Source organism: Hemiscyllium ocellatum, chromosome 2 (genome assembly GCF_020745735.1).
Source record: "Hemiscyllium ocellatum isolate sHemOce1 chromosome 2, sHemOce1.pat.X.cur, whole genome shotgun sequence".
Lineage (NCBI taxonomy): Eukaryota > Metazoa > Chordata > Chondrichthyes > Orectolobiformes > Hemiscylliidae > Hemiscyllium > Hemiscyllium ocellatum.
The window spans coordinates 43,616,251-43,633,220 of NC_083402.1; the positions used below are offsets into that span (position 1 = coordinate 43,616,251).

Here is a 16,970-nt window from a genome sequence, read left to right on the forward strand (position 1 = left end):
GACCTTGCATTGTGATGAATAGAATCAAAGTAATGGTACTCAGGCAATGCATTTTGGGAGAACTTCCAGACCACCTGAATTTGTGGTCATGAAATCTGGGTTGGGGGTTTGAGGGAGATTGAGTGGTTGTAAAATTAACAATATGTATGAATGCTTAAATATGCTTAATGTTGATTTAAAAACATGTGGAGGAAATTTTCTGAAAGTGATGAAAGGTCTGACAGGGTTAATACTGAGGGGTGCCTTAAACATGACCCCCCCCCCCTCTGATAATATCACATGGATATGTGGGGAGATTAGGATCTCGAAGAAATGAGATTCATCACCTGGATCATCTTCATTGTTCCAGAAACTATGTCTAACATATTAGTATAACTTTACCCAATTGTTATCATAAAACAAACCTCATTTTCTTTAAGACAAGAGCCTTTTCTTGTTGTCCCACAACATAGTCTAGTGCGCTTCAGGAAAACTAACTTAGCACTGGAGAAGGATACTGCCAACAAAGGCTACCTTATAGTGAGCAATGACACAGAGAGTTCCTGTAACATGATGAGCAGGAAAATGGATTGCTCATACAACATAGCAGGCTTACGCTATCCTGTGTTTGTCATCCAGCAAGCTGCCTTGGAAGCTTTCCTCTAAGAGTGAGAAGGAACAAGCTATTTTTATTCTTCTTGATTTCTCAACCCAAGTACAGATCCCCAGTCCAGTGGGTTCCACCCAGGGTAGAGCAAAGGGGCAGGTCCTGAAACCACCCCAGCTAGAAATGGGTTTGAACCCTGTTCTGTTGTCACCAATCTGATCCAGACCAGCTATCTAGCCAACCATTTCCCCAGAGTCCCAGTTGCTATGGCAACATACACTTTGCATGTCTGGTGTATCCTGAAGCTATGAATAGCGAAGATGCAGGTTACAATTTTCAATCCAACACATGCTGACCAAGATTGCTCCCACTCTTACTCCCTGCCATGACGTTTTGGAAGGATTTACAGATTAACACTTGGTTTGGCTATCTTATTTGATGGCTGAGGAATATTTGAACCAGGAGCTCCTGGCTCAGAGGTGTGGAAGCTACCCACTGTACCACAAGAATGTCTCTACTTCTGTAATTTTTTAAAAAAATGTCTTAAGATTTTATAAAGATATCATGTGTATCAACCAACAATACCAAAATTAGATAATCAAATCTAGCTAATGATCAGATTATTTGTCAATTGTGGAATTTTGATGTGTAAAACCTAATAGTTGCAATTGTGTAACAACAATGACTACACGTCAAAAATAATTCATTGAGGTTTGAGGTCACCCTGATTCCATGCTAAAGCAGGAAATAAATAAAGTTTATTTCTTTTATTGTATCACACATACTAAAAAATAAAAGGGCAATATTTCCATTACCTCGAACTAATATTGCACAGAGTTAATCATAATTAGCAATTGATTAGAAGAAAAACATGAATATTTTCAGTTTGAGTGGTATCTGTTTGTGTGTACAGGGTAGGGGAGGTATTACTAATTGAATGCATTTCATGTTTTAAAACAATAGAATGGATCTCAGGATTGTCTGTTTTGCTACAGTAAAAACCTATAGCTGAGATCTATAGTGAGCTTCAGATACTGTCAGGGGAAACGTTAATCCATGAGCTAAGTAATAAGGTTTTCATACAGAGGTTGGTATCAGTGGTGAGCTGGCATGATGGATACAGAACTGATTGAGAGACAGGACATAGGAGACAGAGGGTAATGATGGAAAGATACTTTTCGGAATGGAGGGCTGTGACTAGTGGTGTTCCGCAGGGATCTGTACGGTGACTTCTCCTGTTCATGATCTACATAAATGATTTGGAAGAAAACATAGCTGGTCTAACTATTAAGTTTGCAGATGATACAAAGATTGATGAAGTTGTAGATAGTGAGGGGGATTGTCAGAGGATACAGCAGGATAAAGATCAGTTGGAGGTATGAGTCGAAAAATGGCAGATGGAGGGGTCAATCACAAGGGGATACAAGTTGTGTGGGGGATCTTTTGAAAGAGATGTGCAAGGCAGGTTTTTCACACACTGGAACACATTGCCAGAGGTGGTGATGGAAGAAAACACAATAGCACCATTTGAAAAGCACCTGGACAAATACATGAATAGGAAGGGAATAGAGAGATATGGATCCTGTAAGTGAAGACAGTTTTAATATGGAAGGGCAAAATGTGTTGATGGAGGCTTGGAGGACCAAAGGGCCTATTCCTGTGGTGCATTGTCCTTTGTTCTTTGTTCAAATTGTATTTAAATAAACCTGGAGAAGGTGAGGGCTGCAGATGCTGGAGATCAGAGTCGAAAAGTGTGGTGCTGGAAGCTGGAGAAGTTGACTCCTGGTTGTCTGATGCTGTATGACCTGCTGAGCTTTTCCAGCGCAACACTTATTGATTTAAATAAACCTGCCGAGTTTTTGTCTGTGCAAACTTTCTAGCATGTCTCCACCATCAGCATAGATTAAAGCATTTTCTAAAATATCATGAAAAATTAGTATAACTAGTAAACTGAAATGAGAAAATTGGATTGTGTCTGCTATAATGTTCATTCAATAAATCCAGTGTTAGTATCAGATAGATTTATGTAATCTGTAGTCAGCAGAGATTATTTCAGATTACTGAATCAAATTGTGAAAAGTAAATTTGAAAAAAAGCTGCAAAAGTCTGCTATCCTATACCAGGGAATTAAAGACAGAGAGCGGTGATACCGTAGATTAGATTAACTTCTGCAGCCTTGTCGTATCCAGTTGTGAATGATACTGGATTATTAAACCGCTAACTGCAGGCGAGTCCACAAAACTCTCCATCCTCAATGTTGGCAGAGCCCAGTATGTCAATGCAAAAAGCAAGGCTGAAACATTCACAACTATTTACCTGAGGAGCCCAGCGAAGAGATGGCAGTCATCAGCCAACTTGATGCACTTCATGTGTTACCGTGAAATACCTGAAAGTGCCAGATGCTGCAAAGTCCACAGGTCCTGACATTATCTAGTTTGAAGACTTATGATTTATAAATATTTGTTTCTTTAGCTGAGCTGTTACAGTGTAGCTACAATGTACCAATATGGAAAAGTAACCTGGTATGTCCTGTTCCGGAAAAATCAGGACAACTCAAACCAGCTCATTAGTTTATCCCTGATAGTGATGGAAGGTCTCAATTGGCACTGGCACAGTAATTGCCTGCGTGCTGATCAGTTTCTGTTCCATCTAGACCGCTTGGCTCCAGATCTCATTACACTCTCTCTCCAAATATGGACCAAAAAACTGAGTCCTGGCCTTGACAAGAAAATAATATTTGAATGAGTGTTGCATTTGGGAATCTGAATAAAATTAAAATCCATGGGATATTGCAGGGTGGTTCTGTACTGGTTGAAGTCATAATGATCACAAAGCAAGATAGTTATGATTATTAGAGGCCAAATACCTCAGCTAATTAGGAGTTTGTCATGGTATTTATTTTTATCAATGCGACAATGTTATAACACTTCTGGAGCAGGTGGGACTTGAACCCAGGGCCTCCTAGCTCAAAAGTAGGGTCACTACCATTGCACCACAAAAGCCATCAGTTCATTATGTTGTGTCCTTGGCTCAGCCATCTTCAGTCGTTTCATCAATAACTTCCATCTGGCATAAGGATGGAAGTGGGAATCTTCTCTAGTGATTAACATTCAAATTTGTGACAGTGCTTTGCATTAATTGATGTTATTTTTCTCCTAGCTACTGCGATCTTCTAATTGAGCGTGAGGTGCTGATGCAGAAGTATATTCATCTGGTTCAGATAGTAGAAACGGAGAAAATTGCAGCACATCAACTGCGGCAACAACTTGAAGATCAAGACACCGAGATTGAGAGATTGAAAGCTGAGGTGTGTTACCCAAATAATCAGATAAACCAGCTATGATTTATTTTTCACCCACCAGTGCTTTTGTCCTTACATTTTGCTTTGTTCTGAATGCCTTCCCTACAGCTGTAGTGAATGTAGTACACATTGATCTTCAGCATTAATGATAATATAAATCCATTCAGATGAATGATTAATGATGCTGGTGTGAGTTAAACTATATATTTCTATTAACTTCAGGGTTAAGAACTTGATTCACTCGGTTTTGTATTTGATTTAGAAAATAGAAGTTTGGACATCCATGAAGTTCAAAGTGCAGGTTGAATTGCTGTTATGTTACTGAAGGCTTGGAATCAAAATCACTCAAGACAAACAGAAAGAAATCGGGGGATGTATTTTACAAACTCCAGGTGGGGGATTTACTATAGGGACCCCAATAAGTAGCATGGATGTCAAATCAAGCCATGCCCTGCCTACCTGCTCTTGCCATGATGTTACCATCAATGGGGGAGGGAACGCACCAGGGACTGGCCTACACTTGGGCTAATTGAGGACCTCACATGACCAACTAATGACCACTAAAAATCTTATCCCATCACTACTTGGATTTAATTGATGATGGCCCAAGCCAAATGTCCAGTATCCACTATGTGAGTTGATGTTGGACAAGGGTTGGCTGTCTTCTAAACAGGAGGAATGCAGTTAATTGAGGCAACATTTCATTTGCCCTTGCTTGGTCAACTTTGGCGAGCCCAGTTCCCTTGCCTCACTTGCTGGATCCTGCCTGAAACCAACCCCATCCTGAACTGAACTTTAACTCTGGATCCATGTCCCCTCCTGCTGAAAGACTGAATACACTCCAAAGAATGCAGGCACACCTGGAAACGGAGAGCCATTTATTTGGCTGGCAATTCTCAGAAGTGGAAGTTCCTTCCCCAGTGAAGGTAAATATCCTGCTTTAAACCAATTAATGATCCAACAGCCTTCAGGCCACTGCAGGTCATAGGGGAAGGGGAGGGGATATGTGGGGACCCAGTCTCACGTGCCTTATGTTGCGACTGGAACAAAAGGCAAGATGAAGGTATTTAACCCTTTGAGTCTGTTTCACCAATCAATGAGAAAAAGTTGATCTGCGACCCAACCCCCCTTTTGCCATATTACCTTTGGTTAACAAAAACAAAGAGATATAAGATGATGTAAGGGTGAAAAAATGATCACATGACTATGTCTTTTTGCCTTGCAAATAAAGTCTGATTTTTTTTAATGTATTTAACATATTTATTGTATCTGATGAATTTTTGAAGACTGAAGACCAGTTAGCAGTAGGGAGAGGGGAAAAAAGTATAAGGAAAATTGGTTCATATGTTAAATTAGACCCTTCACCATTAAAGGATGTAAATGAAAATTTCTGCTCTTCACTTGTTATTGCTGATTGCTGCTCCTATCAGGCCATCTGCCAGTATGATTCGTCATGCACATCTGTCTTGTGTCATCTTCACGCATCCACTGTCACTCAAATGCTTTGTGATATCCATCATCCACTGGACCCATGTCAATCCCTCTTTCCACTGCTCTTTGCCGGCACGGTGGCACAGTGGTTAGCACTGCTGCCTCACAGTGCCAGGGACCTGGGTTCAATTCCTGCCTCAGGTGACTGACTGTGTGGAGTTTGCACGTTCTCCCTGTGTCTGCGTGGGTTTCCTCCGCGTGCTCCGGTTTCCTCCCACAGTCCAAAGATGTGCGGGTCAGGTGAATTGGCCATGCTAAATTGCCCGTAGTGTTAGGTAAGGGGTATATGTATGGGTGGGTTGCGGGTCGGTGTGGACTTGTTGGGCCGAAGGGCCTGTTTCCACACTGTAAGTAATCTAATCTAATGTCCAGATGTTCTGACCAAATGGCCAAAATGCTGACATTTTATTTTCTGAAAGCCACTTTAACGAGTTCTTTTTGCTTTTGCTATTTCAAGGACTTCATCATTTAATTTGTCTTATGGTCTGTATGTGGGATGCGAAGCATGTTTATTAGCATCACCAATTCAAAGACCTCCCTATTATTTCACAGATCTTTATCAATTGTCCAGGTTTCTGAGTTGTACAGGAAAGTAGATAAAGTGGAGCATGTTATTTTTTTTGTTACAAGCTTGAGTTTTTTAGTTGTGTACACATTATTCACCTTCACAAAATTACTTCTGGCTATTGCTATCCTTGTTATGACTTTAGCATTGCATCTATCAATCTCTGTTATCACTTGTTCTAAAACAAAACTTAGCTATTTTTTCCAGGATACACCATCCATTTCGATCTTCTCTCTAGTTTATTCCAGTGTATTTATCCTACTGGTCTTTTTTTAAATTGGTGTTTTTACTCGAGCTATATCATATATTTTGAGATCTTTCTTATTCTACGTGATATATTGTAGTGTTTCTTTGATTCTTCCATAAATTGCATTATCACTGTACAACATGTTTGATGTACTTGGCTCGCAAGTACATTTAATTTTCTAAATATTTTTTGTGCGCAGATTGAATTATTTTGGCAATATTACACAGTATTGTCACACTCGTTCATGTTTTTGCTTGAAAACAATCTGATAAAGTAGACCATTCAGCACCTTGAAGCTTCTCTCCCATTCAATACAATCATGGCTGACCTGGTGATCGCCTCAAATTCTCATTCTTGCTAATCCCCGATAACCTTTCACTGGCTTGTTTAACAACAATCTATCTACGTCTGCCTTAACAATATTTCAACTCTACTTATACCACATTTTTCAGTGAGAGAATCCCTAAGATTCCTGAGCCTGTGCAAGAATTATAGAGTTGTAGTGTCATACAGCATGGTAACAGACTCTTCAGTCCAGCTCATCCAAACCGACCAAGTTTCCTAACATAAACTAATCCTACTTGCCTGCATTTGGTCCATATCCTACTAAACCTTTCCTATTCATGTACAAAAGTCTTTTAAATGTTGACACAGTACCTTGCATCCACTACATCCTCTGGCAGTTCATTCCAAACATGAACCATTATGGATGTGAAATAGTTGCCCCTCAAAAGTCCCTTTCAAATCATCTTAAAAACATGCCCCTAACCATAGGGAAAAGACCTTTGCTATTCACCTTATCTATGCCCCTCATGATTTATAAACCTCTATAAGGTCACTCCTCAATCTCCTATGCTCCAATGAAGAAAGTCTCAGCCTCTCCAGTCTATATTTGTAACTTAAGTCCTTCAGTCATGAAACATCCTGGTTATTCTTTTCTGAACCCACTCCAATTTAATAATCTCCTTCCAATAACAGGGCGATCAGAGCTGTCCATAGTACTCCAAACATGGCCTCACCAATGTCCTGTACAACCTCACCATGATGTCCCAACTCCTGTATTCAGGTGTCTGAGCAATGAAGGCAAGCACGCAAGTTGCATTCTTAATTACGCTGACTACCTGCGATGCCACTTGCAAAGATCTATGTACCTGAACCCCTAGGTCTCTCTGTTGCACATCTCTATGTAGGGCCCTACCATTAACTGTACAAGTCTTGCGTTTGTTTGTTTTACCAAAATATAATACCTTGCATTTATCCAAATTAAACTCCATCTGTCACTCCTCAGTCCATTGGCCCAATTGATCAAGATCCCTTTGTAATCTTAAATAACCTTCTTCCTTATCTACTATACCAGCAATTCTGATGTAATTCACAAACTTATTAATCATGCCTCCTACATTCTCATCCAAATTGTTCATATAAATCACAAACAAAAGTGGATCCAGCACCAATCCCTGCAGAATGTCACAGGTCACAGGCTTCGAGTCTGAAAACAAACCTCCACTACCACCCTCTGAATCCTACTGTCATGCCAATTTTGTTTCCAATTAGCAAGCTCTCCATAAATCCCATGTGATCGAACTTTACTAATCTACATGCAGAATCTTGTCAAAGACTTTACTGAAGTCCACGTAAGACTATGTCTGTTGCTCTGCCCTCATCAATTGTTTTGGTTACATCCTCAAAACAAGTCAATCAAGTTTGTGAGATACAACTTCCACGCACAAAGCCATGCTGACTACCCCAATCAGTCTTTGCCTCCTATCTCCGAAACCCATCCAACAACAACTTATCCATCACTGATGTCAGACTCATAGGGGTATAGTTGCCAGGTTTCTCCTTGCAGCCTTTCTTAAATAAAGGCACGATGTGCAGGTGCTGGTGTTGGACTGGGGTGGGCAAAGTCAGAAATCACATGACACCAGGTTATAGTCAAACAGGTTTATTTGAAATCACAACCTTTGGGAACATATCCCCTTCATCAGGAGAAGTGTCAGGGAGGCACACAGAACACAGAATTTGTAGGTAGAGAGATGAAAAGATCATTCAAATGGTGTGGGTGGGGTTTCAAATAATAAGCCTCTGGAGGTGACCAAGAGGATTAGACGGTGTGAGTAAAGTATCAAAAAGTGTGGCGCTGGAAAAGCAGTTCAGGATGAAGGGCTTATGCCTGAAACGTTGACTCTCCTGCTCCTTGGACGCTGCCTGATCTGCTGTGCTGTTCCAGCGCCACACTTTTCGACTCTGATCTCCAGCATCAAATGAGGCAGAGAGATAATTACAAAAAATGGAAAATAAGATGGTGCTGGAGACAAACCAATTGACTGGAATAACGTGGAACAAAACCAGGAGTTTCTGGAAAAGCTCAGCAGGTACTGCAGCATCTGTGAAGAAAAACCCGAGAAAGGGTCACCGGATCCTAAACATTACCTCTCAGATGCTGCCAGACCTGCTGCCCATCCCCAGCAACCCCGGACTGCCCCTGCTCCTAATTTACAGTATCCACAAATCTTTCAGTTTTTATTTGACTGGAATAACATGATAGTTATATGAATCGCATGTTGAGGGCCTAACCAAAGTAATAAGTAATCCAAAAGTGTACAAACTAAGGTAGATAGATCATAACAATTTATCAAGGTGCTGGTATGAAAATGGGACAGTAAAGAAGATTTTACAGATACGGGACAGTGTGGTGGAGTCACATGTAATACGACATGAACCCAAGGTCACGGATGAGGTTGTTTTCATGGGTATGGAACTTAGCTATCAATTTATATCAGTAAATAAAAGCATAACATTAGCCACCCTCCAGTCTTTTGCCACCTCACTGTGATTGTAGATGATACAAATATCTTTGTTAGGGGCCATGCAATATCTTTCCTAACTTCCCACAGCATCCTGTGATATATTTGATCAGGTCTTGGAGATTGACCGACCTTTATGTTTTTTAAAAGACCTCCAGCACTTCCTCTTCTGTAATATGGATGATTCTCAAGACATGAATATTTATCGCCCTGGGTTCCCTAGCCTCTATTTCTCTCACCTTCAAAGAGTGAACATAGAAAGTTAGGTACAATGTTTATAAAAAAAAAAACCTCAAAGGTAGTAATCTCTGGATTACTCCTGGTGCCAGGGGCTAGTGAGATTAGGAGGAAGAAGATGGGGCAGATAAATCAATGGCTGAGGAGATGGACATGGATTCAGACTTTGGATCCTTGGAATCTCTCCTGGGGCAGAAAAGATTCAAAGAAGATAGGTTTCACCTGAACTGGAAGGGAACCAACTATTTGAGAACCTTTAACTAGTGGGGAGAAGGGGATGGAGAGATCCCCAGTAGTAATAAGAACAGAAAGCTAGATGAGGATTTGGCTGAATTTAAAAAACCCACAAACCCATTTCCCTCCCCACCCCTATCTGCTTTCCGCAAAGACCGTTCACTCCACAACTACCTGGTCAGATCCACGTCCATTAACGAGCCACCCTCCTCTCCTGGCACCTTCCTCTGCCACCACAAGAATTGCAAAACCTGTGCCCACTCCTCCCCCCTCACCTCCATCCAAGGCCCCGAAAGGATCCTTCCACATTCATCAAAGTTTCACCTGCTCTTCCACACATGTCATTTATTGTATCCGTTGCTCCCGATGCGGTCTCCTTTACATTACAGAGACTGGAGCACCTGCACATCGTGCCTTTATTTAGAGAACATCTCCTAGACACCTGCACCAATCAACCCCACCACCCTGTGGCCGAACAATTCAACTCCCCCGTCCTACTCTGCTGAGGACATGCAGATCATGGGCCTCCTCCACCGCCACTCCCTCACCACCCGATGCCTGGAGGAAAAATGCCTTATCTTCTGACTTGGGACCCTTCAACCACAGGGCATCAATGTGGACTTCATCAGTTTCCCCATTTCTCCTACCCCTACCTTATCCCAGTTCCAACCTTTCAACTCAACACTGTCCTCTGGACCTGTCCCACCTGTCAATCTTCCTTCCCACCCATTCGCTCCACCCTCCCCTCCAACCTATCTGCTTTACCCCCACCTCCATCCACCTATTGCACTCTGAGCTACCTCCCCCCTAGCCCCACCTCCCCATCCATTTATCTTTCCATCCCCGAGGCTTCCAGCCTCCTTCCTGATGAAGAGATTTTGCCCAAAATGTTGATTTTCCTGTTCCTCAGATGCTGCCTGACCTACTGTGCTTTTCCAACAACACACTTTCAACTCTGAATTAAAAACAGCAAGCTAATTTCAAAAGTCAGAGTGTGAGATTACTCTGATGAATTAAAGTATGTTTATTTCAATGCAAGAGTCTTATAGTTTAAGCAGATGAACTCAGGACAGGTCTGGGAACATAGGATTGGGGCATCATAGCTATTACAGAATCATGGCTGAAGGAGGGTCAGAATTGGCAGCTCAATGTTCTATTGTTTAGGCTCTATAGGAAGGATAGAAAGGGAGGCAAGAGAAGTGGGGAAGTGGTCTTTTTGATTAAGGAAAACATTACTGCTGTACTTAGCTTCACTGGATGATCCCTCAGATATATCCTATCTGGGTGGAACTCAGAAATAAGAAGGAGATGATCACTTTTATGAAATTGTACTAGAGGGCCCCCAATAGTCAGAGGGAAATTGAGGAACAAATATGTGTAGAGATCTCAGGTGTACGTAGATCATAGGATCCCTATAGTGTGGAAACAAGCCCTTTGGCCCAGCAAGTCCACACCAACCTTCTGAAGAGTATCCCACCCAAACCCATTTCTCTACATTTACCCCTAACTAACACATCCCTGAAAATTATGGGCAATTTAGCATGGCCAGTTCACCTAACCTGCATACCTTTGGATTGTGGTAGGAAACCGCAGCACCACAGGGAGAATGTGCAAACTCCACACAGACAGTCCCCCAAGGCTGGAATCAAACCTGGGTCCCTGGTGCTGTGAGGCAGTAGTGCTAACCACTGAGTCACCCTGCCACCTGTTAAGAATAACAGGGTACAATAGTAAGGAATTTTAACTTTCTAAGCATAGACTGGGACTGCCATAGTGTTAAGAGCTTGGATGGAGAGAAATGTGTTCAAGAAAATGTTTCTTATTAATGTACAGAGGCACCTCGATTATCCATATGACACAGGCGGGGAGTATTTAGTTCAGATAATCGGATAATCGAATGCCAGATAATGCTGTTTAGCCTAGCACTGGGACCGTATGATCTAGATAATTGAATGCTGGATAATCGAGGTTCCTCTGTAAGATGTACCTACTGGAAGAGGAGCAAATCTTGACCTTCACTTGGGAAATAAGGCAGGGCGAGGGACTGAAGTGTTAGTGGGGGAGTGCTTTGGGACCAGTGATCACAATTTTATTAATTTTAAAATAGTTATGGAAAAAGATAGGCCTTCCTTGTATAAAAGTTAAAGTTCTTGATTGGAATAAAGCAAATTTTGATGATATGAGATAGAAACTTCCAAGAATTAATTGGAGTAGACTGTTTGCAAGTAGTTGGACAATGGCAAGTGAGAGGCTTTCAAAAGTGAGATGAGAGTTCAAAGGCATTACATTTCTGTTAGAGTGCAGGGTAAGGCTGGTAAGAGAAGGGAACAATAGATGAATAAAGATACTGTGGCTCTGGCCATATATTAGGTATGGACAACTGGGATCAAGTGAATATCTTGAAGAGTACAAGAGGTGTACGGGCATTCTTAAGATGGAAATTAGGAGGCAAAAACAGCATAAGAGAGAGCTTTGACAGATAAGGTTCAAGACAACCCAAGAGATTCTACAAGTACCTTAAGAGCAAAAAGAGCAATGAAGAGAGAATAGGGCCTCTTACATATAAAATAGATCATCCAGGCATGAAACTACAAGAGATGGGAATGATACTAAACAAATATTCTGTGTCAAATTTATTGTGGAGAAAGAAGTGGAGGCTAGAGAACTTGGGGAAATAAATATTGATGTAAATTAGTTATTGTCTTATGCCACAACCCCTGTATGTTCCTGTTAAGTTGCCTCTTACTCCTCTAAACTCCAGTGGATACACGCTCAGCCTGTCCAACCTTTCCTCATCAGACAACCCACTCATTAGTAAAGCTTTTCTGAACTTTGTTCAATAGAGTGACTAATACTGTGGTCTCACCAGTGTCCTGTGTGACTGAAGCATAACCTTTGTACTTTTGTGTTCAATTCTTCTCATGATAGATGGTAACATTTCTAAATTTTAGCTTTCCTAATTACTTGCTGTACCTCATGCTAATTCCATGTGATTCATGCACTAGGCCACCCTGACTGCTTTACATCTCAGCACTCAGCATTTGGATAATATACGTCCTTTTCCTTGTTTCTGCCAAAATGGACCATTCCACATTATAATCCATTTTTCAACCCTTTGCCCATTCATGTAACCTATCTGTTTCTTTTTGTAGCCTCGTTACTTCCTACTTATCTTTGTGTCATTAGCAAACTTGGCAAACATACCTTTTTAGGTAAAAACAATGACTGCAGATGCTGGAAACCAGATTCTGGATTAGTGGTGCTGGAAGAGCACAGCAGTTCAGGCAGCATCCGAGGAGCAGTAAAAACAAAGTTTCGGGCAAAAGCCCTTCATCAGGAATAAAGGCAGAGAGCCTGAAGGGTGGAGAGAAAAGCCAGAGGAGAGTGGGAGTGGGGAGGAAGTAACATAGAGTACAATGGGTGAGTGGGGGAGGGGATGATGGTGATAGGTCAGGGGGGAGGGTGGAGTGGATAGGTGGAAAAGAAGATAGGCAGGTAGGACAAGTCATGGGGACAGTGCTGAGCTGGAAGTTTGGAACTAGGGTGAGGTGGGGGAAGGGGAAATGAGGAAACCGTTGAAGTCCACATTGATGCCCTGGGGTTGAAGTGTTCCGAGGCAGAAGATGAGGCGTTCTTCCTCCAGGCATCTGGTGGTGAGGGAGCGTCAGCGTGGATCTGACCAGGTAATCGTGGAGGGAACGGCCTCTCCAAAAAGACCCCACCACCAGGGGTATATTTCCCTCCCCACCCCTTTCCGCCTTCCACAAAGACCGTTCCCTTCATGACTACCTGGTCAGGTCCACGTCCCCCTACAACCCACCATCCCATCCTGGCACCTTCTCCTGCCACCGCAGGAACTGCAAAACCTGCGCCAACACCTCCCCCCTCACCTCCGTCCAAGGCCCTAAAGGAGCCTTCCACATTCATCAAAGTTTTACCTGCACATCACCAATATCATTTATTGTATCCGTTGCTCCCGATGTGGTCTCCTCTACATTGGGGAGACTGGACGCCTCCTAGCAGAGCGCTTTAGGGAACATCTCTGGGACACCCGCACCAATCAACCACATCGCCCTGTGGTCCAACATTTCAACTCCCCCTCCCACTCTGCCGAGGACATGGAGGTCCTGGGCCTCCTTCACTACTGCTCCCTCACCACCAGACGCCTAGAGGAAGAACGCCTCATCTTCCGCCTCGGAACACTTCAACCCCAGGGCAGCAATGTGGACTTCAACAGTTTCCTCATTCCCCCTTCCCCCACCTCACCCTAGTTCCAAACTTCCAGCTCAGCACTGTCCCCATGTCTTGTCCTACTTGCCTATCTTCTTTTCCACCTATCCACTCCACCCTCCTCCTTGACCTATCACCCTCATCCCCTTTCCCACTCACCTATTGTACTCTATGCTACTTTCTCCCCACCCCCACCCTCCTCTAGTTTATCTCTCCACCCTTCAGGCTCTCTACCTTTATTCCTGATGAAGGGCTTTTTCCTGAAACGTCGATTTTACTGCTCCTCAGATGCTGCCTGAACTGCTGTGCTCTTCCAGTACCACTAATCCAGAAACATACCTTTTATCTGGAGATTTCTTTATCAACCTGTTCAGAGATGTTAGTACAAACCTGGAGCAATGGGACTTGAACCCCGGACTCTACCACTATACCACAAGAGGCCTGTCATCCCATCTGCTAAGTTATTCATATAACTAGTAAACAGCTGCAGTTGCAATGTCGATCCCTGTGGCAGATCATTCATTACAACTTGCCAGACTGAAAAAGACCCATTAGTACCTATTCTCTGCTTCCTGTTAGCCAGCTACTCTTTTATCAATGTAAATATGATAGCCACTTCACCATGAGCTTTTACTTTCCTGCCATAACAATTGATATATCACTTTATCAAAAGCCTTCTGGAAATTTAAGTACAGTGCCTGTTACCTCCTGAAAAAAAACTCCAGTAGGTAGGGAAATCATGTTTAAACATTCACAAAACTGTTGACTCTGCATGTTAGCCATGAATTTATCGAAGTAATGTGCTATAACAGATTTAATATTAGCTTCTCACATGTTCTCAGCGGTAGATCTTAAGCTAACTGGCCAGCTTACTGTCTCCCTCTCGTTTTGAATAAAGGAGTCACATTTGTTATTGTCCAATATGAAGGAGAATTGTCAATTCCTGATTCAAGGGAATTTTGGAAATTAAAACCAATGTATCAGGTAACTCACAAACTACTTTGTTTGGGATTCTAGGATGGAATTCTTGCGAACCTGACCACTTGTTCGCCCCCAGCTCCAACAATTTACTTAGAATCTGGTGATTTCTCTGCTGATTGTGGCTTTTCAGGGTTCCTCCCTTCCATTTCCTGATGTATCACTGCTTCTGGAAGACTATTCGTACCCTCTACAGTTAAGACAGATGTGAAAATACCTGTTCAATTAAGTGCCATTTCCTTGTGTTAAATGATTAATTCTCCATTTCAACAGGACCTATGCTCACTTCATTGATTGGGTTTTAAGAATATTTACATAAATGCTAACCATGTTTTATATTTCTGACTAGCTTTGTCTTGTACTCTGTCCTAAATTTTATTATTATTGTTGTTGATTCTTTGGTCAGAATATAAAAAGCAGCAATTTTCTGATCTGCCACATGTCTTGGCACAATTATATGCTTTATGTTTAATACAGTCTTTAATATTTCTGGTTGACAATGGATTCCTTGAGATTTTTTCTTATTGTTTGGATTGTATACATCTGTGTATTCAAAGATATTTCCTTCGATGTGTGCCACTGCATTTGTGTCACTTATCCTTTAACCCTATTTGCCAGTTTGTTCTCGCCAAGTCTGTTTTCATACCCTTGTAACAATGATTTTTTAATACTCTCATAACAATGATTTGTTAATTGTAAGAAAAAGTCTCAAACCAACTTCTCTCTTGCTCAAACTGAATGAAAATCTCAATTATATTTCGGTTACTGCTACATGGAGGTGCCTTCACCATGAGATCATTATTTAATCCTATCTCAGATATAGTATGGCTTGGTCTCTGGTTGGCTCCAGAGTGCTCTTAAAAAAACTCTTCTGAATACATTCCATGAACTCCTCAATTAAGCTTTGCTCATCTGACTTTCCATTCAATAGGATTTAAAGTCTCAGATCATTATTGCTGTTTTTCTGACATTATTTCTCATTATTTCTTGAATTATATCCCACCCTCTGGTATGGTTACTGTTAGGAGCTAGTAGATCATTTCCATACATTACTTATTGTCTTTATCATTCCTCATCTCAATGCCATCAGTTTCCACATCCTGGGTTTCTTAAACTTAAGTCATATACCTCTATTATGTTGATGTCATCATTAACTAACATAGATTCAGAGGGTCATAAAGTCATAGAGTCATACAGCAAGGTATACCCTTTGGTTCAACATATCTATGCTGACCAGGTATTGCAAAGTTAACTAGTCTCATTTACTTGCATTTAGTACATGTCTCTCTAAAACTTTCCTATTCATGTGCATGGCAGTATGTCGGAAGGATTGGTTCTGGTTCCATTGTTGTTTGTCATTTAAATTAACAATATGTATGAGAATAGAGGAGGTATAGTTAGTATGTTTGCATTTGACACAAAAATGGTGCTATAATGGATGGTGAAGAAGATTATCTAAGAGTAAAAAGAGATCTTGATCAGATAGGTCAATGGGCTAAGAAGTGGCAGATGGAATTTAATTTACATAAATGCAAGATGTTGCATTTTGGTAAGGCAAAACCGGTTAGGACTTTCACGGTTAATGGCAGGGCCCTGGGCAGTGTTGAACGTAGAGATCTAGAGGTTCAGGTACATAGTTACTTGAAAGTGGCATTACAGGTTGACAGGATGGCGACCTCATTGATCAGAGCATTGAGTATAGGAGTTGGGACATCATGTTCAGACTGTACAAGAGGCCACTTTTGCAATACTGAGTACAGTTCTGGTTACAAGGTATAGTAAGAACGTTGTTAAACTAGAAAGGGTGCATTAAAAATTTGAGGATATTGCTGGGACTGGAGGACTTGAGTTATAAGGAGAGCCGGATAGGGTGGGACTTTTTTCCTTGAAGTGTCAGAGGGTGAGAGGTGACCTTATTGAGGTTTATAGAATCATGAGGGGCATAGATAAGGTGAATAGTAAAGGTCTCTTTCCAAGGGTACAGGAGGGCATAGATTTAAGATAAGAGGGAAAATATTTAAAAGGGACTTAAGGGACAACTTTTTCATATACACACCACCCTCTATGTGGAATGAGCTGCCAGAGGAAGTGATAGGGGTGGGTACAATTGCATATTTAAAGAATAACAACCTTCTGCTCCCACCTTCTGTCTACTACCTTTGAGTCAATTTTGCATTCAATTGGCCACCTGTCCTGAAGCAATACAGGAATGCAAACACATTAGACTAACAGTGGAGAGTTCAGGACCTTGAACTTGCTCTCTATTCAATACCTTCATATCTGATCTCTGCCTC

At 41.7% G+C, this 16,970-nt stretch overlaps 1 protein-coding gene across 1 annotated transcript in view; it reads left to right on the top strand.

Moving 5' to 3' along the window:
* rasgrf2b (Ras protein-specific guanine nucleotide-releasing factor 2b) overlaps nucleotides 1-16,970 on the top strand; it is a 241,943-nt gene that overhangs the window by 54,220 nt on the left and 170,753 nt on the right. Inside the window, exon 3 of the mRNA XM_060844008.1 lies at nucleotides 3,746-3,893. Coding sequence (XP_060699991.1) covers nucleotides 3,746-3,893 — 148 coding nt within the window. The remainder of the gene's footprint in view (nucleotides 1-3,745; nucleotides 3,894-16,970) is intronic.